Below are 25,657 nucleotides of genomic sequence, written 5' to 3'. Positions count from 1 at the left end.
CAACTGCATGCAGGTTTCTTGCATTTCAAAAGAGTCACAGCATTACTTGCCAATGCAAAGTTTAAAAGGAGACCTGCTCGTTGTGCCAAATAGCAACTGCCTGTTTCTCTCACCAATGCAAAGCTCTAGCAATAGCTGCTTTTTGTGGTGACACTGATCACTCTGTGGCCCCTGCCAACAGGAAGTTTTAGCTGAGATTCTGTAACCGGGTTGGTACGGAGGGATCACTCAGAACGCGATTGTCCTATATACAAGAGTTTTATTGATTCAATTTGGCAATTGGTGAGTTAGAGTACAGGTATGTTTTAAGCTTTTCTTTGGGACGGTGGGCGGGATGGCAGTTTCCCTCGTGGTTCGTTCTTCACTCTTTTCTCCCTCTGTCTTCTTGTCTAACAGGGTTCCCTGGGAAGCGCATGTGCAGAGAACAAAATAAATACGGTAAGTGGCCAGGGTCTCACTCAGAACGCGCTTGTCCCATATACAAGCGTTTTATTGATTCAATTTGGCCACTGGTGAGTTAGAGTACAGGTATGTTTTAAGCTTTTCTTCGGGACGGTGGGCGGGATGGCAGTTTCACTCGTGGTTTGTTCTTCACTCTTTTCTCCCTCTGTCTTCTTGTCTCACAGGGTTCCCCGGGAAGTGCGTGTGGAGAGAACAAAATAAATACGGTAAGTGGCCAGGGTCTCCGTTGTTTTAGTCTTAATTTATCTCTCTTCCTGTCTTTGCTCCTTTTCTCTCCCTCTGAGTTTCGTTTATCTGTCCCTTCTCCGTTTTTAATTCTTTCTAGGCGCTGTCCTTTTGTACTCCATTTTGCCTTGTTCTATTGCTTAGTGCCTCTTTTCTTTATTTTACCCGTATCGATCTTGTGCGCGGTGCCTTTGGTGTGAAATACGCTAAATACTGTGCTTTATTGTGATTGATGGTGTTTTTTCTCACCCCTCCTCTCAGTGCCCGTGCCTTCCCCCTCCCTCCCTTTTCTCTCTTCCCGTTCTCTCTCACTCTCTCACTTGTTCTTCACAGGGACGTGGTCCCATGCACCTGGAACTGCCACGCTTCTCCAGAAGTGTGGCGGGCTGGTACGTTCCGTCCTCCCGGTTGCCTGTCTTCGCTGTTTTCATCAGGCGCCTCCGGATGTCTTCTCGCGTGGAAGACTGGATTTGCTGTCTCCGTTTCCTGGGCTGACACCGCTCTCCTTCTCCCTCGTCCGGTCGGGTTTTCACTGTGTCCCTCCTCCTGTGGCCGTTCGTGGTCCTCCTCCTCTGTTCGTTCGTCTTCCTCCTTCTGTGTTTGTTTGTCTTCCTCCTCCTGTGTTCGTTCGTCTTCCTCTTCCAAACCTCCGACAACTGCAGGTTCTACTAGTGGCAGTTTTGACCTCCCGGCGGCCCGCCACCATCGACCGTCCCACCAATCACGGGACGAGAGGCTTGCAAGGTCGAGGGTGCCAGAGGCAGAGTCAGCACAAGACAGGGCCATGTGCGGGCGATCAGGATCCAGCCCGTCACATACACTCTCCCTAGAAAGCGGCCAGTCGGGACGCTCAGATGCCGGATACCGGGATAGAAAATCTGCAGTCACCATTTGCTTTCCCGGGAAATGTTGAATCTGAAACGAAAAAGGCTGTAAGGAAAGGAACCAGCCGAGAACCTGGGAATTAGTGTCCTTATTGCGGGCGAGCCAGGTGAGAGGAGCATGATCAGTAACCAGGGTAAAGGTCCTGCCAGACAGATAGTACCGGAGTGATTCGGTAGCCCATTTAATTGCCAAACATTCCTTCTCTATAGCTGGATAATGCCTTTCCCGTGGTAGAAGTTTCCGGCTGATGTACAATAGGGGTGTAGGGTTCCATCCTCCGTGGTTGGGACAGTGCAGCCCCAAGTCCCACCTCAGAGGCGTCAGTCAGTAACACAAAGGGTTTACGGAAATCAGGGCAACATAGCACTGGTGCAGAAGTGAGAGCGGTCTTTAGACTGTCAAAACTACGTAACTCAGATACTGACGGGGGACCAAAGGTATTGGGACACGTCTTTTGTAGCAAGTTAGTAAGGGGTTCTGCCATCGTGGAAAAATGGGGAATAAAGCATCTATAATAGCCAACTAAACCCAAGAAAGCCCTGATATCTTTTTTCTTCTTTGGGAATGTCATTTGGGAAATGGCTTCTAGTTTTTCTACTTGGGGACTAATCTTACCACCCCCTACAATGTATCCTAGATATTTAATACTAGATTGCCCAAGTCGACATTTCCCTGGATTGGCCGTTAACTGGGCTTTCCTTAGGGCACGTAAAATGGCATCTAGGTGCGACATATGTTCTGCCCATGTTTTGCTATATATAATGATGTCATCAAGATAGGCCACAGCATACTGCCTGTATGGTCGTAAGATCTCATCCATGAGTCTTTGGAAGGTGGCAGGTGCCCGTGAAGCCCAAAGGGGAGGACAGTGAAGTGGTACAATCCCGAAGGGGTGGCAAAGGCTGTTTTTTCTTTATCCTCCCTTCTCAAGGGTATTTGCCAATAACCCTTCGTGAGATCCAGCGTGGATAAGTATCTGGCTTGGCCCAATCTCTCAACCAGCTCGTCAATTCTAGGCATGGGGTAGGCATCAAAGTAGGTTAGGTTATTGACCCCTCTATAGTCTACACAAAACCTGGTACTGCCGTCTGGCTTGGGAACCAATACAACTGGCGAGCACCATGGACTGGCACTGGGTTCTATGATACCGGCCTCTAACATGGCCTGGACTTCTTTTTCTATAATCTTCTGTTTGGCTTCTGGGATGCGGTATGGCCTCTGTCGGGAAACTGTGTTCACTTTGAGCCAAATGGGATGCTGGACTAATGTGGTTCTTCCCGGGTATTTAGAAAATACATCTTGGTTCAGGTTTACCAAGTGGGTTAACTGGCTCAGATGCGACCCGGTAAGAGCGGGGTTGATCCATGGTTTTGCCGGGTTGGACAACTCTTGGTTTGGGAGGAAGGGATAAGGGATGTCTTCATTAACATCGGAGTTGATGTAGTTGATGGATTGCCCGCCGGTGGGAGCTAACCATTTTTTTAGTAGGTTGATATGGTGTATCTGTTCCCTTCCGCCGCTTTGGGGTATGGCCAATTTATAAGTGGTGGGGTTAATCTGGGCAATCATGTCAAATGGACCTTGCTATCGAGCCAATAATTTGTTCTCAGTGCTAGGGAGTAAGACCAGTGCTTTATCCCCTACGGCTAACGTCCGGACAGTGCTTCTGGTGTCATATATTTGCTTCTGCTTGTTCTATGCTTCACGTAAAGCAGTGTGGGCTTCCTCCCATACCGTATGAAGATTCTCTCTTAAATCTCGGGTATATGTTAACAAATCTTTTAGCTCTTCTTCAGTGTCCTCCCACTGTTCTGCTAACATGTCCAGCAATGTATGGGGTTGTCGGCCAAACAACATCTCAAAGGGGCTATGACCTAAAGAGGATAGCGTATAGAACCAAAGGGAGTTTCCTTTCCCAATCCTTACCCGCCTCAGATATGCTTTTTCTTAGAAGAGATTTCATGGTCTTATTGTATCTTTTCACTAGCCCATCTGTTTGGGGGTGATATACTGAGGTACGGATTTGTTTTACACCTAGCAATCGACACTTCAGTCATCAGTCTGGACATGAAAGGAGTCCCTTGGTCAGTCAATATTTCTTTCAGGAAGCCCACCCTCAAAAAAAACTCTATCATTGCCTGGGAAATGGCTTTAGTATGCATACTAGGGAGGGCAATGGCTTCCGGATATCGTGTGGCATAATCCACCAATACTAAGACATATTGTCTACCCCGAGTGGAAGGAGTGAGAGGACCAATGATATCCATCCCAACTCTGGAAAAGGGAATATCGATAACCGGAAGAGGTTGGAGGGGAACGGGTCTTTGTGGGCGAGGGGTTGTATAGTTGGCATTTGGGACACTCAGAACAATGTTTGCGAATCTCTCCATAAACCCCAGGCCAGTAGAACCGTCTAAGTACTGCTTCCTCGGTTTTCTCCCTCCCCAAGTGTCCTTCCCCGTTATCCCCATGTGCTAACTGTAACACCTGTTGGCGGTGACTTCTAGGCACAACTAATTGTAGATCATTTCCCCTTGTGGAGGTGGGTTTCCGGTACAATAGATTATTACGTATCAGGAATCTGGGACCTACCCCCTGTATTGCCCCGGATACTGCCTGTTGCCATGCGTGTTTCAGTGAGGGGTCCTCATTCTGACTCCGCCGGAAATCACCTGTAACCGTGCAAACAGTCCCGGTGACTATAGGTTCATCTTGGGGGGGTTATTCAGGGCATAAGAACGCCGTTGCTCCCTTTTTTGTCTCCTACTGAGGGTATTCCGTACGGGTTTGTGCTCCTCCAGAACCACCCCACTGGGTGCCTCCTTCCACCAGTCCCTCAAACGATGTTCTTGGCCGGCTTTCTCTAATAAAGAGGGAAAACCCTCATAATCCGTCCCTAGGATAATGTCCTCATCTAATTGGGAGAGTACCCTGACCTGTAGGCTCTCTGTTCGGTCTCTCCACTTCAACCTTATAGTGGCAAGGGGGTAATATCGTTGATCGCCATGTACACAGGCGATGAGGACTTGGGTTTCTGTATCTTTCTGGCCTGGCAGTACTAGATCCCCCCTGATCACGCTCTGGCTACAACCTGAATCAATTAGAGCTATTCTTTCTACGTCATTGATGATAATTGGGAGGGTATATTTTGTTTTTTCTCCTCCGGTCCAGAAGACTCTCCCCTCTTGTCAGACCTATCTCCATGGGTTCTTCTGCGTCTTTCATTTGCGGGCAATACCTGGCAATATGTCCCCACTCTGAGCAGTTATAGCACTGTGGTCCGGTACCTGGGTGTCCGGATGCCACCGGGCCCGTGGGTTGGGTACGGTCAGGGCCATGGATCCCTACTGGCCGATGGGTGACATTCAGAGTTATGACTGGTCGGACAGGAGGTGGAGGGGCTCGCCTTACGGTAGCACTGAAGTCCGGACCTCTATGATAAGCACAGGCTAGATCCACAGCCGTTTCATTAGTTAGACCGGAATGTTGCCGTACCCAGTTGTGGGTGGTAGATGGTAAGGCATCCAGGTATTGCTCTAAGACTATGACGTCAAACATTTCTTCCCTGGTCTTTTCCGAGGGATGTAACCATCTTCCAGCGGCGTGTTGGACTCTGTAATATAAGGTGCAGGGGTTCTCCTGGTGTTGCCATTTCATTTGTTGGAATCTGGAGTGATAGCTTTCGCTATCTTATCCCACTCGTTCTAAAATGTTTTTCTTGATTTCTCTGAAAGGAAGGGTTCCACTTGGATTGATGGCTTGGTAAGTAGACTGCAGGTGACCAGTGAGAAGAGGGGCGATATACTGGCCCCATTTGTCCTCAGGCCAATTAGCTGTACTTGCTACCCTCTCAAAGTTTGTGAAGAAAGATTCAGGATCTTCCTGCTCCTGATAACGTTGCAACACACCACTTGGTACAGAGGGGTGTACTTTGGTATGAGCGATGGTGTCTGTTAGTTTTCCCAATGCTGTTTCATGCACCAACTGGTTGTTGGCCATAATTGTTGCTTGGCTCTTAAGAGCAGTTTGCAACGCTTCACGTTCCTCTTTCGCTTCTTTCATTTGTTGCTCCCATATCAACTGGAGATGCCGTTTTCCTTCAGCCAATTGGGCTATTACGTCGGCCATGGTTGCCTTCTCTTCCATGGTGGCGGAGGTCCCCTCGATCCCACTTCTGACACCACTTGTAACCAGGTTGGTACGGAGGGATCACTCAGAACGCGCTTGTCCTATATACAAGCGTTTTATTGATTCAATTTGGCCACTGGTGAGTTAGAGTACAGGTATATTTTAAGCTTTTCTTCAGGACGGTGGGCGGGATGGCAGTTTCCCTCGTGGTTTGTTCTTCACTCTTTTCTCCCTCTGTCTTCTTGTCTCACAGGGTTCCCCGGGAAGTGCATGTGGAGAGAACAAAATAAATACGGTAAGTGGCCAGGGTCTCCGTTGTTTTAGTCTTAATTTATCTTTCTTCCTGTCTTTGCTCCTTTTTGCTCTCTCTGAGTTTCGTTTATCTGTTCCTTCTCTGTGTTTATTTCTTTCTAGGCGCTGTCCTTTTGTACTCCGTTTTGCCTTGTTCTATTGCCTTGTGCCTCTTTTCTTTATTTTACCCGTATCGATCTTGTGCGCGGTGCCTTTGGTGTGAAATACGCTAAATACTGTGCTTTATTGTGATTGATGGTGTTTTTTCTTCCCCCCTCCTCTCAGTGCCCGTGCCTTTCTTTCAGCCCCCTCCCCCCTTTTCTCTCTTCCCGTTCTCTCTCACTCTCTCACTCGTTCTTCACAGGGACGTGGTCCCACGCACCTGCAACTGCCACGCTTCTCCAGAAGCGTGGCGGGCTGGTACGTTCCGTCCTCCCGGTTGCCTGTCTTCGCTGTTTTCGTCAGGCGCCTCCGGATGTCTTCTCGCGTGGAAGACTGGATTCACTGTCTCCGTTTCCTGGGCTGACACCGCTCTCCTTCTCCCTCGTCCGGTCTGGTTTTCACTGTGTCCCTCCTCCTGTGGCTGTTCGTCACCCTCCTCCTGTGTTCGTTCGTCTTCCTCCTCCTTCGTTCGTTCGTCTTCCTCCTCCTTCGTTCGTTCGTCTTCCTCCTCCTGTGGTCGTTCGTCTTCCTCCTCCTGTGGTCGTTCGTCTTCCTCTTCCAAACCTCCAACAACTGCAGGTTCTGCTAGTGGCAGTTTTGACCTCCCGGCAGCCCGCCACCATCAACCATCCCACCAATCACGGGACGAGAGGTTTGCAAGGTCGAGGGCGCCAGAGGCAGAGTCAGCACAAGACAGGGCCATGTGCGGGCGATCAGGATCCAGCCCGTCACAGATTCCTTACTTGGGCTTGGACATTGAGAGGTTCAACCCTTGACTTTGACAAAGCTGCACCCTGTCCCAGACCTGTGCTCCATTGTGGTCAGCTATAACTTGTGACTTTAACCTGGTACAGTGTGACCAGAAACCAGGAGTGCCACTTTTGCTTCTTGGTGCTATTTTTAGCTGGAACTTTGAAAAGGTCATGACTCTTGTTTTACTGAGTGGATTGTCGCTAGTGTTTTTTAAAAAAAATTACGTTTATTTTTCAAAACAAATTTGGGAGGAGGGGGTTGTGTTGTTTTTCACTTTATTACTGTTTGAGTACTGTATAAATACTTTACCCATTGCCTCTATATTAAACCTGACAGTTTTTGTGACAAGCTCCAAAGTGTTAAGCACAGGTCTATTTAGTGACGTTTGTGTAGTAATGAGTGTTTTTCCCTGGAACTCAAACCTTATGGCAACAGCTTTACAATAGCTGTCAGTATTACTTGTATTGAGTAATCAGTTCCAAGGGTTTCTAAAACACACTATTCCATATGTTCCTTGCATTGTCACTGAGTAAAGCCTGCAACCTTTTTAATGTACAAACCTAAAGTTGAAGGGTCAGTCTTTCTGGCCATTCCAAAAAGTTGTGCATTTATGCATGCTTCTAAAGTAAAATAGAAAACAGTTAGATAGGAGTTAAAAAAAAAATAAAAAAAATAAAAAATAAAAAAACATGGCAATTCAAGCTGTGAGACAGGCCAATGGTCAATGTAAAAATATTTTTTGTGGCCAAAAGTCAGTATATAGTTCACAAATTAATAGAATTGGAGATGTAACATTTGAGATGCAATATTACCATGACTACAGAACCCTTCAACAATTACAGAAGTTGGATAAAATAACAAACATATTGGCAAAATGTATGGGTAAGGAAAAGCATCTGTGTGTACCAACCATGAGTGTTTTGTTCTGGCACTTCCCCTTTGTAGCACAGTTTGATGGGCCATATGCGACTCTAGAGCAACATATGTAGTGTACACGTGTAGTGTTTTCTAAGAACATCTTTGGTCAACACCAAATTTGTGGGAGGATTGCCTGCAGCCAATACCCTATAGACACCCAAACCAGCGCCAAGCATGGCATTAATCCGTGCACAGCGGGGTTGGCCAGAGGTCCTGGCCTGTGGCCAGGCCCTGTGTCCAACAACCCCAGGCACCCAATCTCACCCTGTATTCAACCTTCAGCCATGCACGTAGGGAAGCAGGCTGCAGGTCCTACAGCCAAGCAGGCACACACTGCCCATATAGGGGCATGCAGCCCTCTCCCCAGGGCCAGTTACAGTTCTGGGGAACCAATCACCTGAGGCCCTATGAATTATTTAAAGTGAAGGGGGGCACGTGGATGACCCACCCCCCCCTCACACCCCAAGGAACAGATTCTTGCCCCAGCGATCCCATCTCCTGAGGCCAGAAAATTATTGAAAGGTAATGGGGAATGTGTACCAGTTCGATTTAGGCCAGTGGTCCCAATCCCCTGGGGCCAATCTACTAGTTACTGGGTGGCCTTGTCCCATCTACTGCACCCAGTGTGCACTTTTGGATACAATGGGGGGAGTCTCAACGCCTTTGCATTCCCTGCCAGCTCCCTGCCTCTGGTGGAATGCTGCTCCCTGCATGCGGGAGCAATTCTTTTATCTGTTTTCATACCCACTTGACAGTGGGCAGGAAAATAAATTAAAAGTTCACTCCCAGTCAGCAGGAGCAGTTATCATGCTCCCACCTACTAGGAGCATACCTACTGTTTGCTCTCGCAAACAATGTTGCTTTCAAAGGCTCTGATGCAATGCAAAACCCTGATAAGAAACAAAACACATTTCAGAATGATTTCACACCTAAAGCTTTGGCAATTGGTGGGTTTTAAAACTGATTTACTTTCATAAATATGACTTAGTTACATGAGGGCAGCAAGAGATAAACTACCTTTGGAGTCTTGAGTGGTTTTCTGACCTCTGCATATGCCCCATCTGGGTCTGGGTTCCTGAAAGAAGAAGGCACTGTCATTTTGAGAGTCAATGAAGGAAAGGATGATCAAGAACAATGACTAGTAAATGTATCTCAATAACTGCCCTTTGGTATAGCCCCACTACACCTTGTGATCTTACGGTATATTCAAAATTACCAAATCAAATGTGAGACAACTGGACACAATGTGTGCACTCTACATCAGTTTTTTTGGATCCATCAGTCCGATCTGACAGATTCAGACTCAAACCGAGACAGTCCAGTGATGGACCTGCATCAATTTGAAGATGCCAAAGTTGGCCCAATGTGCTGTCTGCCAGATTTCAAACATTCTGGCAAACAATGCTACAGGCATTGACAAGTCAAAAAGGACTTTTCAGCTGCTCAGAAATAAAACAAATTTGCTGTAATAAAATTTTCAATCCAGGGTAAACAACAAAATACACAGTCTATAATGCAACACATCCAAGGTATATGGTATTTGGTACAGTGTGAGCTGAGGGCGTTAGGTTCTCAGCATCACATTTGTAGACTTATCCTAAAGATATAAGAACAAGTCCAGGACTGTTCTCACCCTGTGTGACGTCAATATTGCATTATATTGATCCTGAGGCAAGAGGCCAGGCTCTTCCTGGACCTCTGCAAATGGACCCACATCTTCCCTTACCTCAGAAACCTCCACTGGTTCCCCATCCAGAAGAGATGCCGGTTCATGATCCTCACATACACCTACAAAGCCCTACATGATCAAGGACCAGCTTACATAAGCCACTGACTGAACTTCCAACAGCCTGCTAGACACATCCTCTCCTCCTAAACAAGCCTTCACGCTCATCCCAGCAACTGTCGCATCTGCAGCGGTGGCCATTCCTTTTCCTACATTGCAGCCAAAACCTGAAACGACCTGCCCCCCACCTTCGAACAGGCACCCTCCTTTGTGGACTTCAAAAAGAAACTCAAGAACTGGCTATTCGACAGAGACCGTGCACCACATTGCCAGATACCCTCTAGGGGTGATAGTGCTGTGCTCTACTAATGTTGATTGATTGACTGAGGTGTTGTCATATGTAGATGACATTTATCTAATGGATGACGACCTCAACACATATTTGGCCAGGGTAGATCAAATTGTACTGGAATTTGCTAACCCTGACTACAAATTCAATTTTAAGAAAACAACAACAACCACCAGTGTCCTGTTTCTGGGATACGAGCTGTCAAATGAGAAGAAAAGTCTGGCTTCAGTCAAGCTGCAATCCTTGTTGGCATTCTCTAATGTGGCAGTATATACATTCCAGAATATGCCAAGTGCATAAAACCACTTTATGATTTAATCCGTCCTGATTTCTCAAGCACACACTGGACACCAATACATACACAGATTCTCAGATGACTGCAGACTGACACGCTTGAAGCAAAAGGCTTACATTCACATGAAAACAAAACAAATGCGATAATCCAGGTAATTCCAGGTGCCATAGGGTTCACATGTCACATTTAATGAAGGTTACAAAGTAGCCATAGTGAACAAATCACACTTCAATGCTGAAATACGCTTTTCACCAATAGAAAAAATACGGACTGCAGTTCTAATGGTGGTACGCAAGGACAGACCACTGGCTCAAGGTGAGCTCAGTACTGTCCTTACCCCAATTCCAGGCCTTGAGGCTGTTACCAAAGCTAGCATTCCAAATGCTAAAGGATTACATCTCGCAAACCATCCCTCCAACCAAAAGCTCAAATAACACTAGCTAAAACACAAACACTATTCTTACATGCACCACACGTTTACTTACATTACACACATGCATTAAACACAAACATGAATTCCACATTAAAAAAAAAGGGACTTACCCATGGGCTGTGCGTCCTGCTCCTGTGCTTCTGCTCTCCAATAGATGAAGAGCTCTCCTAAGCAATCCAGACGCCTCTCTCATGCTGTTACCCAACATGAGAGAAGTGCCTGGATTGGATGGACCATCCTGGCTGGATGCTCCTTCAGACCCTGTAGGCCTGTGCTTGTTCTTCACCCAGTTGTCTTAGGACAGCTGAGTGGAGAGCTTCAAAGTGCGCATGTCACTTCGGCTAAAGCAAAGCAGCCAGCCAAAGTGACTTGCACTTTTGAGCATCCAATTTAGTCACTGCTCCAGCTCTCTGCTGCAGGAAGCAGAAGCAGTCCTCTGCTTCCTCTGCCACCTCTGCTGTTGGCATCAGAGGGCACACCCAGCATGTCTCTGGGCTGGTGCGCACTACGTAGGAAGAAATAAAATGGCAATTAAATCTTTTCATTGCCATTCTATTTCTCCCTGCTTGGCTCACAGCAGGCGGGAGGTGAAGCTCTCCAGCAGTTGAAAAGAAACCGCCACTGTTACATCAACATTGACTATGGTGGGCTATCTCCTTGACTGCCATTGATGTTGACTGTTTTTGATCCAAGGCTACAGACCAAGAATTTCTCTAATATGAACTTGAGTACCCCATGCCCACTAATGTCATGCCTCTCGACTATTACAGAATAATAATTTATACCTTTGGCTCAGCTCAACCGTCTACAGGTACGAAACATCAATACTCTGCAGCATGCGTAATTGTTTGTAGACTCATGAGGGGTGGTAACTTTTACCCACTACAAATAAACATGCAGTCTCTAAGGGATTGCACAGCAGAACTTAATGAGCTTAAATTATTTATTTGGGCCTGGAACACAAGGACCCTGCACTTCCTACACTTATTGTGGATGATTCATATTATTGGGTTCAGTCCTTTAATGAAAGCTTGTACTACTGGTGCCCTGATGTGTTGAGAGATTCCAAAGGAAAAACCGTAAAACACATATTTTGTGGGGGGGAAGGTGGCAAGTCTTAAGGACAAACTGCAACTGGTTTACGTAATACATACACTGGGCCACCAACGTGTTGGAATACATGTTGTAAGAAACTCATTGGCTGATGAAGCTCCTGAATCTGCAGTTGCTACGGCTTCTGTTGCTGTGAAAAGTTGTTGTCATATAAGGATGGATGATATTATTGCTGCTCTGAATGCTTTGGCTGATGGCAAGCCTCTACTAAAAGCATACCATACCAAATATTCCTACCATGTAAATGCCCAAAACATTGCCTTTGTTACAGTACCAGGGGTAGGTGATCGTGTGATACCCAAACAAGATCGTAAGCTAGAGCTGATCAAAGCTGCTCATGAGGGTGTTGCTTCTGCCCATGTTGGTGTTGCAGCTACAATCTTTCATTTACAAAACCGTTATTGGTGCCACAGTCTATACAAACAGGCCAAGCAGTAAGTCTTTAGCTGTGAAATCTGTCAAAAATGTAAGGCACCATCAAATGCCCACTGCAGACTCCTAATAACAAAGAGGCCTATGCAGTGTGTTTACCTGGACCACTGTGGTCCCTTAAATTCAAATGGTGCACACAAACACATTATACTTGCCATAGACTCTTGCTCAGGTTCCTAGGAGTGTGGCCACAACGATCAGCTGATGCTCAAACTGTCATTAACAGTTGCAAGTCTTTATTGGGATATATGCAGTTCCAGCATCCTACTGGGTCAGAGGCCCTAATTTTGCCTCTAGAGCATACAGGGACACCAAGGGAATGATGGGTGTTACAGTACATTATTCTAGCCCCTATCATACTGAGGGAAATTTGGTAGTGGAAAGAAAAAAATGGGACACAAAGCAATCCTTGACAGCTAGAGTACTAGGTTCAGGTCTTGGTTGATCTATCACTTGTATGGAGTCCAGAAAGCATTGAATAATCTGCCTAGAAGACCCTTGGGAGGACGTACCTCCTTATGTAGTCCTGTTTGGCAACCCAGATCTTGATGGTCCTGGCACGGTGGTGTCAGAAACACCTTCTGACATCAATGAACCTGTCACTGTCTTGCAGGAATTACAAAAGTTCCTTTTTGAATACTCATTCACACACTCCGCCACCTCGGAAATTAGGAATTCACCAACATCCACAGGATAAGCTCCAAAAATCGGGGACCTATTCCGAGAAAAGATACCTGTGAAAAAGGTATTTGGCCCATCCTACCGGCTGCCAGTGCTGGTTCATGGAATACAAGGTACAAGAACTGTTATTCTACCACCACTGCCTTGCTCCTAAAACACTCACTTTGTCTCCATTGATCACATTAGGTTGTGTCATGTAGCCAGTCATTCCCAGTAAACCATCCGAATCCTGGGTAGTTCCTTTTCACCTCTCACTGCATACAAGAGATCCTCTTCAAGTATTAAACAATGCTGAAATTATTTCGCTGAGGTTGGGCATAGCGGAGAATTAACTGTTTGTAGACAGTCCCCACAGTATAGACACTCAGGAGAGGTAAGTTTGGGTTTTTGAGGTAAGTATTTATTAGTAATTTGAAATAAGAACTGATGAAAAGTCAGTTCGACGTTTAGCGCCAGTTTCTTCTCTGGAGTGGTGAATATCTTCCTTCTAATCTGTGTCCCTTTTCTTCCTTTTTTCTAGGTGGCGTACCGGATCGTCCTCGTCAGGTCCCGGATGTGACATATAAGAAAAAGGGAACACATACCGCTGGTGAGTGGAACGGACGCCTTATACCACGTCTTCTACTTATATGTTTTACTGGGAAAAGGTTTAAGGAGGGGGGGGGGTTTATGTGTGATATAGGTGCCAGTGAGGACTTCAGGGCTTGTGTATATTCCGTACTTTACCCTTTTGTGCTCTCCCGGTGCTCTCTAAAGTGCCCTTCTCTCCTCCCTCCCCTCACCCTGCCTTCCTCCCTTCCCCAGCGTTTCTCCCCTTTTATTGTGCCCCTCGGTTTGTCCAGAAGGACCGTACCTTGTAGAGCCACGACCCTCCAGGGTCGTGGCTGGCTCTGTGGAGGTCCTCTCGTCGGTCTGGGCTGGTCTCCCCTGCTTCCGGTCGGGCGCTGTTCCTCTGGGTTCGGGTTCCGCCGCTTCCAGGCCACTGGGGTCCTCCTCCGATGTCCTTGTCGCCGTCTCTCTCTTCCTCCTTCGGTTCGCCGCCGCCGCCGTCGTTCTCCTTCCTCTCTTCCTTCCCGGCTCCTCCCCTCTCGACCGGAGCTTCCGTCTTTTGGCCGCCTGGTGGCCAATCCGGAGCCTCCTCGTCACCGGAGGTTGCCGAGGCAACCTCAGGACGCTGGCCTCGTTGCGTACGCGTTTCCAGGGGAACCTGGGAACGCGGCCGTAGCGGTTCCGTTTCTGCCGGTTCCCCGCTGTTGCCCGGGGCGGCCCGGTCACACACCCTTCCCCAAGAACTGTCCTGTTCCAGGACAGGCGAAGACAGAGGAAATCGGGACAGATAATCAGCGGGGGCCTGGTGAGATCCAGGGACGTGCCGAACCTGAAAGGAGAATGGTTGCAGTTCAAGGAACCATCGCAGTATCCTGGAGTTAGAATCTTTATGCGCAGCCAGCCACGTAAGAGGAGCGTGATCCGTGAATAGTATAAACGGCCGCCCTAGGAGATAGTACTGCAAACAGTCAATGGCCCACTTGATAGCCAAGCACTCTCTCTCTATAATTGGATAGTTACGTTCCCGGGAAAACAGTTTTCTACTGATGTAGACCACCGGATGGTCAAGCCCCTCGCTATCTGGCTGAGTCAGAACCCCTCCAAGCCCAACATCCGATGCGTCAGTGTAGAGGTGAAACGGCTTCGTAAAATCTGGGCAGTGCAGGATGGGATCGGAGGTTAAGGAAACTCTCAACTGTTCAAAACTCGCGTTTTGCGTCTCCGAAAAAGGCAAAAGTCGATTGGGATATCGTTTAGTGAGTAGGTCCGTAAGAGGTGCTGCTAAGGTGGAGTAATGTGGAATGAAGCGCCGATAATAGCCCACTAATCCTAAAAAGGAGCGTAATTCCTTTTTCGTGTGCGGAAGAGGGGCATGTAAAATGGCATCCACCTTCCCATTTTGAGGTTGTAGTGTACCCTGATTAATCCGATATCCCAAATAGGAGATGTCGGTTTTACCTATCACACATTTCTTGGGATTGGCCGTCAAACCAGCAGTTTGAAGGGCTTGGAATATTCTCTGTAGGTGTATTAAGTGGTCCTCCCATGTTTCACTAAATACGACTACATCATCTAGATACGCAGCGGAGAATGCAGGATAGGGTTTTAGAATCCTATCCATCAACCTCTGAAAGGTTGCAGGGGCTCCATGAAGCCCAAAAGGCAGTACTGTGAATTGATATAACCCGGACTGGGTAGAAAAAGCTGTTTTTTCTCTATCTGGAGGAGCTAAGGGAATCTGCCAATACCCTTTAGTTAGGTCGATAGTAGACATGTATTTTGCTTTCCCTAGTTTTTCGAGAACATCGTCCACCCTAGGGATGGGATAGGTGTCGAATAGGGAGTTTGAGTTCAGTTTGCGGAAATCTATGCAAAACCTGACGCTACCATCAGGCTTCGGTACTAGGACAACTGGTGAACACCAGGGACTAGTGGACGGTTCGATGACCCCTAGGGATAACATTGTTTTGATTTCTTCTTCGATTATGTGTTTTCTAGCTTCTGGAATACGATACGGGCGTTCTCTGGTGATCTGCCCGGAGCTTGTGCGTATTTTATGGTGAATTAAAAACGTCTTTCCTGGTTTCTCTGAAAAGAGTGGTTGCCATTGTTTTAAAACCTTAAGGGCTTGTTGCTTTTGCCCTTCAGGTAAAATATCGTCTACTATGGGTAGGGTACTTTCAGTATCGGGGTTGGTAGGGTAGAACTCGATATCTAGGGTCTTGTCGGGACACACAAACTGACCCATTTCTACGGAACGTTCAGGTTGTGCGGGGGTCTCCCATTTTTTTAGCAGGTTTACATGATATATTTGTGTTTTTATTGGACGGGAGGATATTTCGATAAGGTAGGTGACAGGGGAAACTGCTTTGATTACTCGATATGGGCCCTGCCATTTGGCCAGGAGTTTATGGTCGGAGGTGGGTCTCATTATTAGGACCTGGTCCTCGGGTTGGAAAACCCGTAGTTTACTTCCTTTGTCATAATAGGACTTTTGTGTTTGTTGGGCCTGTTCCAGGTTTGCGTGTACGTCGGTCCATAAGCTGTGTAGGTGGTTCCTCAATTTTTCCGCATATTCTAACAAAGGAGTCCCTGCTTCCTCAGCCTCGGCCTCCCAGGATTCTACCGCCATGTCTAAAAGGGACCGAGGTTGGCGTCCGAAGACCAACTCAAAGGGGCTATGCCCCGTGGATGCTTGCTCATGTGTCCGTATGGCGTACAACACTAGGGGTAACTTTTGATCCCAATCCTTCCCTGTCTCATTGATAGTCTTTCTCAGCAGGGTTTTAATGGTTCGATTATATCTTTCGACTAATCCGTCTGTTTGAGGATGGTAAACGGAGGTTCTGATCTGAGCTATCCCCAATGTTTTACACACTTGTTTCATTAAGGTGGACATAAAAGGGGTCCCCTGGTCCGTGAGGATTTCATGTGGAAACCCAAGACGAGAAAATACGTTAATCATAGCTTGGGCCACTGTCTTGGTTGTCATACTAGTCAGGGGAATGGCCTCTGGGTATCGTGTAGCATAATCTACAATGACTAAGATGTAGGTGTGTCCTTTTGACGAAGGAATCAAAGGTCCCACTAGATCCATCCCTATTCTTTTGAACGGGATATCGATGATGGGAAGGGGTAGGAGAGGCGCCTTCCTAGGCCGACTAGGTTCGGTTAACTGACAACGGGGACATTGGGCGCAATACCTACGTATGTGGGCGTACACTCCAGGCCAATAAAACCTTCTGAGCAAATATTCCTCGGTGTTTTCTCTCCCAAAGTGTCCTCCCCCTGGGTGATTATGAGCTAGTGTAAGAACATGTTCCCGATAGTGGGTAGGTACCAGAAGTTGGCGTTTACGTTCTCCCCGTCGTGTGGTAGTAACCCGATATAATAAGTTTTTTTGCACTATAAAGTAGGGACCCACCTCTTCTGTCTCCTCTGTTACTGCCGACCTCCAGGCATTGTTAAGGGAGGGGTCCTCTCTCTGTTGTTGGACAAAAGTACTAGGAACTTCATGAATTTCTGCCACTATCTCTCCATAGGTGTTGTCACCTTTCGTCTTCCGATAGTCCCCTTTTCCCTGTCGTTTCTCTCTTCGTGACAACTTTCTACGATATAGCGGACACTCAATATCACTCTCTGAAAAAGGTGCCTCTCCCCACCAATCCCTAGTTTGTTTGCTATCTCTGACGTAGTCTAATAGTTCTTGGAAGTGGATGTAGTCTGTCCCAATGATGCATTCCTCGATTAACCGGGGCATTATCCCCACTGGGAGGAAGTCCTGATAGGGTCCCCAGCTGATCTGGAGTACCTGTATAGGATACTGGGCCTTGTCCCCGTGTATGCAACATATAGATACCCATTGTTTCTCTTCTATATCATTATTTATCAAGTCTTTCCTAATTACTGATTGGCTGCAGCCGGAGTCAACCAGGGCATATACACTTTTCCCGTCCACTTGTATCATCATTTTAAATTTTAGGGCGCCCTTCCCAGTACATAACACCCTTCGCCTTGTCATCCCTATCTCCATGGGTTCTCCCATTTCTTGTTTCTGGGGACACATACGTGCGATGTGTCCCCATTCACCACAACTATAACATTGGGGTCCCATGGTAGGCGGGCCTTCAGGAATCCTACGTGGTACTAGATAGTCGGGTGGACTTTTTACAAATGTCTTTGGGGACGGTAGAACTGGTTTAATGATACTTCGCGTGGGACAGTTTCTGACATCGGTGGATCGATGAAAAGCACAGGCCAGATCGATGGCCGTCTCAGTATCCACTTTTGGGTGTTGTCTTATCCAGTGTTTTGTGGATGGAGGTAGACCATCTAGATATTGTTCCAGTATAATGGTTTTGATGACTTCCTCCCGACTATCTCCAATATGGCCTAACCATTTTAATGCTAGATCCTTCACACGAAAATAAAAGGTTCTAGGGTCTTCGTTGGTGCCCCATTTGACTTTACGAAATCTCATCCTGTAATATTCTGTGTCGTGACCCACCCTTTCTAGTATACTTGTTTTTATGTCTTGATAGGGGTTGACACCACCTGGGTTAGCGGCTTGATATGCTGATTGTAAGAGCCCGGTGAGCAGGGGGGCCACATATTGTCCCCATTTATCTTCTGGCCATAGGGCGGAGGAGGCTACCCGTTCAAAGTTGGTGAAAAAGGATTCCGGATCCTCTCCCTCCTGATACTTCTGTAATACGGAACTAGGTACATTCGGATGTACCTTACTAGCGGCGATAGTCTCCGTTAGTTTTTTCATCGCACTTTCATGGACTAACTGGTTGTTCGCCAGTATGGTCGCCTGGCTCTTCAGCGCAGATTGTAAGGTTTCTCGGTCTTCTTTGGCCTCTCTCTGTTGGGCCTCCCATACTAGTTGTAAGTGTCTTTGCCCTTCCGCTAGTTGCTTAATCACGGTCTCTAACGATGGACTCTCACTCATTGTGTATACTGTCTGGACTGTTTTATGGAGAGGGATTAGAAACAAAATCCCACTTCTGACACCACTGTAGACAGTCCCCACAGTATAGACACTCAGGAGAGGTAAGTTTGGGTTTTTGAGGTAAGTATTTATTAGTAATTTGAAATAAGAACTGATGAAAAGTCAGTTCGACGTTTAGCGCCAGTTTCTTCTCTGGAGTGGTGAATATCTTCCTTCTAATCTGTGTCCCTTTTCTTCCTTTTTTCTAGGTGGCGTACCGGATCGTCCTCGTCAGGTCCCGGATGTGACATATAAGAAAAAGGGAACACATACCGCTGGTGAGTGGAACGGACGCCTTATACCACGTCTTCTACTTATATGTTTTACTGGGAAAAGGTTTAAGGAGGGGGGGGGGTTTATGTGTGATATAGGTGCCAGTGAGGACTTCAGGGCTTGTGTATATTCCGTACTTTACCCTTTTGTGCTCTCCCGGTGCTCTCTAAAGTGCCCTTCTCTCCTCCCTCCCCTCACCCTGCCTTCCTCCCTTCCCCAGCGTTTCTCCCCTTTTATTGTGCCCCTCGGTTTGTCCAGAAGGACCGTACCTTGTAGAGCCACGACCCTCCAGGGTCGTGGCTGGCTCTGTGGAGGTCCTCTCGTCGGTCTGGGCTGGTCTCCCCTGCTTCCGGTCGGGCGCTGTTCCTCTGGGTTCGGGTTCCGCCGCTTCCAGGCCACTGGGGTCCTCCTCCGATGTCCTTGTCGCCGTCTCTCTCTTCCTCCTTCGGTTCGCCGCCGCCGCCGTCGTTCTCCTTCCTCTCTTCCTTCCCGGCTCCTCCCCTCTCGACCGGAGCTTCCGTCTTTTGGCCGCCTGGTGGCCAATCCGGAGCCTCCTCGTCACCGGAGGTTGCCGAGGCAACCTCAGGACGCTGGCCTCGTTGCGTACGCGTTTCCAGGGGAACCTGGGAACGCGGCCGTAGCGGTTCCGTTTCTGCCGGTTCCCCGCTGTTGCCCGGGGCGGCCCGGTCACACTGTTGTTGAGTCCAGTTACCGCTACACCGCCGAGAAATGACCAAACTGTTAACCTGCAATTACAAACACAACACAACCAGATGGGATTGTCTACTATGAACACCTTTGGGATAAATCTATCAGTTCTCTTTCACCTGTACTAGCTCCAGTTTTTGTACAAATTGTTTCTGATGATTCTGCTAACATTGATGATTGTTCTTCAACTTGTTTAGCACCAGCTATTGCACCAGCGCATGGTATACATAAGCTTTTCAACTGGATTGAAAACAACTATTTGATTAGTCCATGGTACTAACTGTGGATTATATTGGCATTGTTTGCTTTCCTTCAATGGATTGGATTTGTTATCTTCTTGCTGCTTCTACATGGCCATTATCTTCCTAAACGCTCTGCTGTTCAACTGGTGGATGAGGTTTTAAATCCTTTTTTGTCTGCCCAGAAAGTGTGGAGGGACTTGTCCCTTGAGAATATTTCTTCTGCTCCAGTTCCTGCTGGAATTGTTTGGGATACCCTACCTTTTGATATATGTTGACCGAATGAAATGATACAAATTTCACACGGTTTTAAAATGTAACATTTCTATTAATTACTTTATTACATCTGGGGTTGTTTCTGATGACTGGGATGTTAAAACAGTTCATTCTATGCTTTCTGAACTTGAATATTATACTGTGTTTGAAAGTGAGGATTTACATATAAACACTGCAGGTTATGGGAAAGTGTTCTGTTATTATTATTATTATTATTATTATGGATACCGTTCTTTACATCAAGCTAACACTCCCAGAGTAGTTTTTATTCAAACGCACAGGGACATTGTCTGATTCCACCAGTGGGGAGTTCTAAAACATATGTAGAGAAATTCACATATTTCTCTGGACAGTATGTCACTAATGCTTATTATTATTTCAAATTACCAACATCAAAAGCAAGGAACAGATTGCTAAAAGACACAAAATAATTAATTCGGACTCATCTGTTTATCTGTTAGCCATTCAAAGATATGAGTATTGGAACAAAACAATTGACCTGAAAATGGATGGTAGAATGAAAGATTGCCAGATACAATTCATGGAAGCATTATTTAGAGCATGTTCAATTCCATTGCAAATGATTTTCTTGAATGATACTGTTCAGCAAACAACTTGTGTTGGGTCAGCAAAAGTAAAAGAAATTAATGTGCCCAGTATTCCCTCCATAGCTAAATTTGGCAATTGGCAGCTGTGGGAGGCTGGCCTGGCTTATAGTGGGTACCTGATGGTAAACACACCTTGTGCCAGGTCCAGGTATCCCTTATTATAAGATTAGTAGTGTTCTAGCAGCTTAGGCTGATAGAGGTAGCTATAGCAGAGCAGCTTAGGCTGAACTAGGAGACATGCAAAGCTCCTGCTATACCACTTATATCATATAGCGCTATATCACAGGAAAACACAATACTCAGAGTTACTAAAAATAAAGGTACTTTATTTTAGTGACAATATGCCAAAAGTATCTCAGAGGATATACTCCCTTAGGAGGTAAGTAAAATACACAAAATATACACACAAAGCAAAATCAGGTAATTAAACAGTTAGAAAAGAAGTGCAAACACTGTAGAACACAATAGAATGCAACAGGACACTATAGGCCTAGGGGCAACACAAACTATATACTCTATAAATGGAATGCGAACCACGAATGGACCCCAGGTCTAGTGTAGAGTGTAGAGGGTTGCTGGGAGTGTAAGAAAACACTAAGGGTGTCCAAGATACCCCACCCCAAGACCCTGAAAAGTTGGAGTAAAGTTACCCTACTACCCCAGAAAGACAGTAAAGTCGAGATAGGGGATTCTGCAAGAAGGCAACAACTGACTGCAAAGCACTGAAGACAGATTCCTGGACCTGAGGACCTGCAAAGGAAGGGGACCAAGTCCAAGAGTCACGCAAGTGTCCGGGGGGGCAGGAGCCCACTAAACCCCAGATGAAGGTGCAAAAGGGCTGCCTCTGGGTAGAAGACGACAAAGATTCTGCAACAACAGAAGGTGCCAGGAACGTCTCCCTTGGTCAGAAGATGTCACACAGTGGGCTGGAGGATGCTGAGTTGTTTCCATGCAGAAAGACCACAAACAAGCCTTGCTAGCTGCAAGAGTTGCGGTTGAAGATAATGGGTGGTGCTCGGGTCCAGGACAGACCAGGAAGTCGCCCCCTGGAGGAGGAGACATAAGAGGCGCTCAGCAATAGAGAGAGCCCTCGCAGAAGCAGGCAGCACCTGCAGAAGCACTTGAACAGGCATTCAAGAAATCTGAGTATGGCGGTCATCTCAACACAACAAAAGAGGGTCCCATGAAGCCGGTGGTCAATTCAGCAAGTTGAGCAATGCAGAATGGAGTGCTGGGGACCTGGGCTGTGCTGTGCATGAAGGAATCCTTGCAAAAGTGCACAGAAGCCCTAGCAGCTGCAGATCACGTAGTTCACAGGATTACTGACTGGCCTGGGGAGGCAAGGACTTACCTCCACCAAATTTGGACAGAAGGACCACTGGACCGTCGGGGTCACTTGGATCCATGCTCGTCAAGATGAGAGGGGACCCAGAGAACCGGTGATGCAGAGGTTTGGTGCCTGCATTGGCAGGTGGAAGATTCCGTCGACCTACGGAGATTTCTTCTTGGCTTCCAGTGCAGGGTGAAGGCAGACAGCCCTCAGAGCATGCACCACCAGGAACAGTCAAGAAAGCCGGCAGGATTAGGCGCTGCAATGTTGCTGGTAGTCATCTTGCTACTTTGTTGCCGTTTTGCAGGCGTCCTGCAGTGGTCAATCCTTGGCAGAAGTCGAAGAGAAAGATGCAGAGGAACTCTGGTGAGCTCTTGCATTCGTTATCTGAAGAGAAACCCACAGGAGAGACCCTAAATATCTCTCAGAGGAGGATTGGCTACCTAACCAGGCAAGAGCCTATCAGGAGGGGTCTCTGACGTCACCTGCTGGCACTGGCCACTCATTCAAGATGGCAGAGGTCTGGGACACACTGGAGAAGCTCTAGGCACCACCCCTGGGGTGGTGATGGTCAGGGGAGTAGTCAATCCCCTTTCCTTTGTCCAGTTTCATGCCAGAACTCCCTGAACCGGTTTGGCTGGCTTATGCAAGGAGGGCACCATCTGTGCCCTTCAAAGCATTTCCAGAGGCTGGGGGGGTAACTCCTCCCCAGCCTTTAAAACCTATTTCCAAAGGGAGAGGAAATCCTTTCTTCTGCCTTCCTGGGACTGGGCTGCCCAGACCCAGGAGGGCAGAAACCTGTCTGACGGTTGGCAGCAGCGGTAGCTGCAGAGAAAACCCCAGAGAGCTAGTTTGGCAGTACCCGGGGTCCATGCTGGAGCCCCGGGGATGCATGGAATTGGCACCCCAATACCAGATTTGGCTTGGGGGGACAATTCCATGATCCTAGACATGTTACATGGCCATGTTCAGAGTTACCATTGTGAAGCTACATATAGGTATTGACCTATATGTAGTTCACGTGTGTAATCGTGTCTCCGCACTCAAAGTACGGGGATTTTGCCCTTAATGTGGGGGCACCTTGGCTAGTGCCAGGGTGCCCTCACACTTAGTAACTTTGCACCTAACCTTCACTAAGTGACGGTTAGACATATATGTGACTTATAGGTTACTTCAGTGCAGTGTAAAATGGCTGTGAAATAACGTGGACGTTATTTCACTCAGGCTGCAGTAGCAGTCCTGTGTAAGAAATGTTTGAGCTCCCTATGGGTGGCAAAAGAAATGCTGCAGCCCATAGGGATCTCCTGGAACCCCAATACCCTGGGTACCTAGGTACCATATACCAGGGAATTATAATGGTGTTCCAGTGTGCCAATCAGAATTGGTGAAAATGGTCACTAACCTGCAGTGACAATTTTAAAAGCAGAGAGAGCATAAACACTGAGATTCTGGTTAGCAGAGCGTCGGTGATAGTTAGGCACCCCCCAGGCAACACATATAGGCCACAAACTATGAGCACTGGGTTCCTGGCTAGCAAGATCTTAGTGACACAGGCAAAAACAAACCAACACACAAGTAAAAATGGGGGAAACATGCCAGACAAGATGGTACTTACCTACAGCAGGAAATTGTGAGCATTTCAAAAGAACATCTCAATGGTTGATTGAGAACAGTACCTTGAATTCATCACTTTCAGGTCCCAATGGATGGTTATTGTAGACACAAATAGTTGTCATGCATGTTTTATCAGCTCCACACTGGGTTTTAGAGCAAGCATACCCTTGTTACATCACCACACAACATTCAGGTATTGTCACCACATACAGCGTGGGCAAATTATGTCAGCAATTGTTGCAAAAATCCACATTAACAGCTGTAAAAAACACCTCACTCTCCTGTCTGAAGCCCTGGAGATTTCTTGCTGAATCCCAGAAAACTACACTCCAAAAGATTTCCATATGCCATATATAATGAAATTTGAAGCTTTTGCAAATGGAAGCTGCTGCTCGTTTAAAGCAAGTAGATAAGGGAAGTTTAGAGAAAGCTTTAGCCGTTGTCAGTAATGGACTGAACACACTGTACACTCATAGGTACACTTTAAACAGCATTATATCTTCTGCTATTGATATTATTCAAATAAGTCATTTTTAAACCAAGTTCAAGATCAGCTTACGTCCATTATGCAGTTGAGCTGAAATCCAGCTCCATGCCTGGGAAGCATGGTAACTCTAAGGAGGTATTGGCCACATTCAGACTTACAAGTAAACAGCAGATAATGGCAACAAAGGAAGCTAAATACATCATGCTAAGTATTGAAAAGCTAGAAAACGTTTACAGTAGTTGAAACACCATAATCAATGTGGTTAATACATGGGGTGTTCCCACTGCTGATATCAACTTTCCAATTCACTGTTGTTGTGTAGCCATTTTAGTTATAGCTCCATGCACATTAGTTTAATACACTAGGCCGCTGTGCACTTTGACCTAGATATATTTTATTCGGCTTTGCATTGTTATTTTTACAATAACCAGTTTTACGGTCTTGTTTTATTTTCATCTATCTAACTGTTTTTGCTTAGCCCAGATCCTTGCGTAGGGACATTTTATTAGAACATCAGCTGTGTTATTATAAAAACACTTCCTAGTCACATTACACGTTAAGAGGGAGATTCCAGCCAGGGAACCACGAATGAATGCTGATTGCTGAATGCTTTGTTGCAGATGCTAATGCAGATGACAAGCCTTTGCTCAGGTATGAGGGTTGATGTCCTCGCGGGGGAACCTGAAAGGCAGAATTAGAGCTTAACATGCTGTGCTCAGTGTTAAATTAGGGACTTCACACGGTAAGAGTTGCCTTTACAAGAACAAGTGTAGCTTTATTGTAAACGACCCTGGCCCGGCTGTCTCCTACTCCAACCGCCTTCCTTCCAAGCCCCACATTCCAGAATCCCCACTGTTGCTGTGAGACAGCCAGAACCCAGATTACACTACCTTCATAATACAACACATCCCCAATCCTATAATAAATATGTTAACTCTTACTAACAAAACCAAAACCTAATGTTAAAATATTTTCTTTGTACATATTATTCAGATTATATACACATACTAACTGCACACATAATCTTTAAGTAACCTCGACGACTCCTTCACTCTAGCACTGGATCTTCTGTACACATTTTTCTCCCTCTCTGAACGTACTTCATCCTCCCTGTCACCTGACCGCACCCCATTCCTTTCCATTCCCTTGAATTCATCCCATTCATTTGCACCTTTTTTCTTTAGCCACTCATTTATTTCCACCTCCGAAAACCTCACTATCCTCCTTGCATTCCACCAGTTGCCATCTGACAACCTAACACAGTTTCCTTTTATGCCTAATACACTCTTCGGCTCCGACAACTTGGATTCCCCTTTCCTTGCCTCATTACCAACCATCTCTCACCCATTCGCGCTTCTCCTACACCGTTGGTTTCCTTATAATCTTACTGTTGTGTCTTGCTACATATTGCTGCTGATACGTCTTAACCCTTTCCCTGACCTGCTCATGATTAACCACTTTTTCTTTATGTCTTCCCATCCATGCCGGCACAGCTATAGTGCATGGTCTCCTCCCCTTCAATAGTAAAAATGGAGACTCGCCTGTCACACTATGTGGTGTTGTCCTGTAATTCCACAACATGTCCCTAATTTGAGACTTCCAAGAGACGTTGTTGTAAATGGCTAGTTGTAAATTCTCTCCCAACACTCGATTAAATCTCTCGATCATGCCATTTCCTCTAGGATGGTAAACTGGAATCCTACAATGTTTAATTCCCCACTTCTTGA

General features: G+C 46.6%; 1 protein-coding gene across 1 annotated transcript in view; it reads right to left on the bottom strand.

Moving 5' to 3' along the window:
• Positions 1-25,657, bottom strand: part of LOC138246436 (B-cell receptor CD22-like) — a 338,718-nt gene that overhangs the window by 5,786 nt on the left and 307,275 nt on the right. The window contains exon 11 of the mRNA XM_069201047.1: positions 8,842-8,899. Coding sequence (XP_069057148.1) covers positions 8,842-8,899 — 58 coding nt within the window. The remainder of the gene's footprint in view (positions 1-8,841; positions 8,900-25,657) is intronic.

Source organism: Pleurodeles waltl, chromosome 7 (genome assembly GCF_031143425.1).
Source record: "Pleurodeles waltl isolate 20211129_DDA chromosome 7, aPleWal1.hap1.20221129, whole genome shotgun sequence".
NCBI lineage: Eukaryota > Metazoa > Chordata > Amphibia > Caudata > Salamandridae > Pleurodeles > Pleurodeles waltl.
The sequence above is the reverse complement of the archived record's forward strand: the minus strand, read 5'-3'. Positions and strand labels throughout refer to the sequence as shown.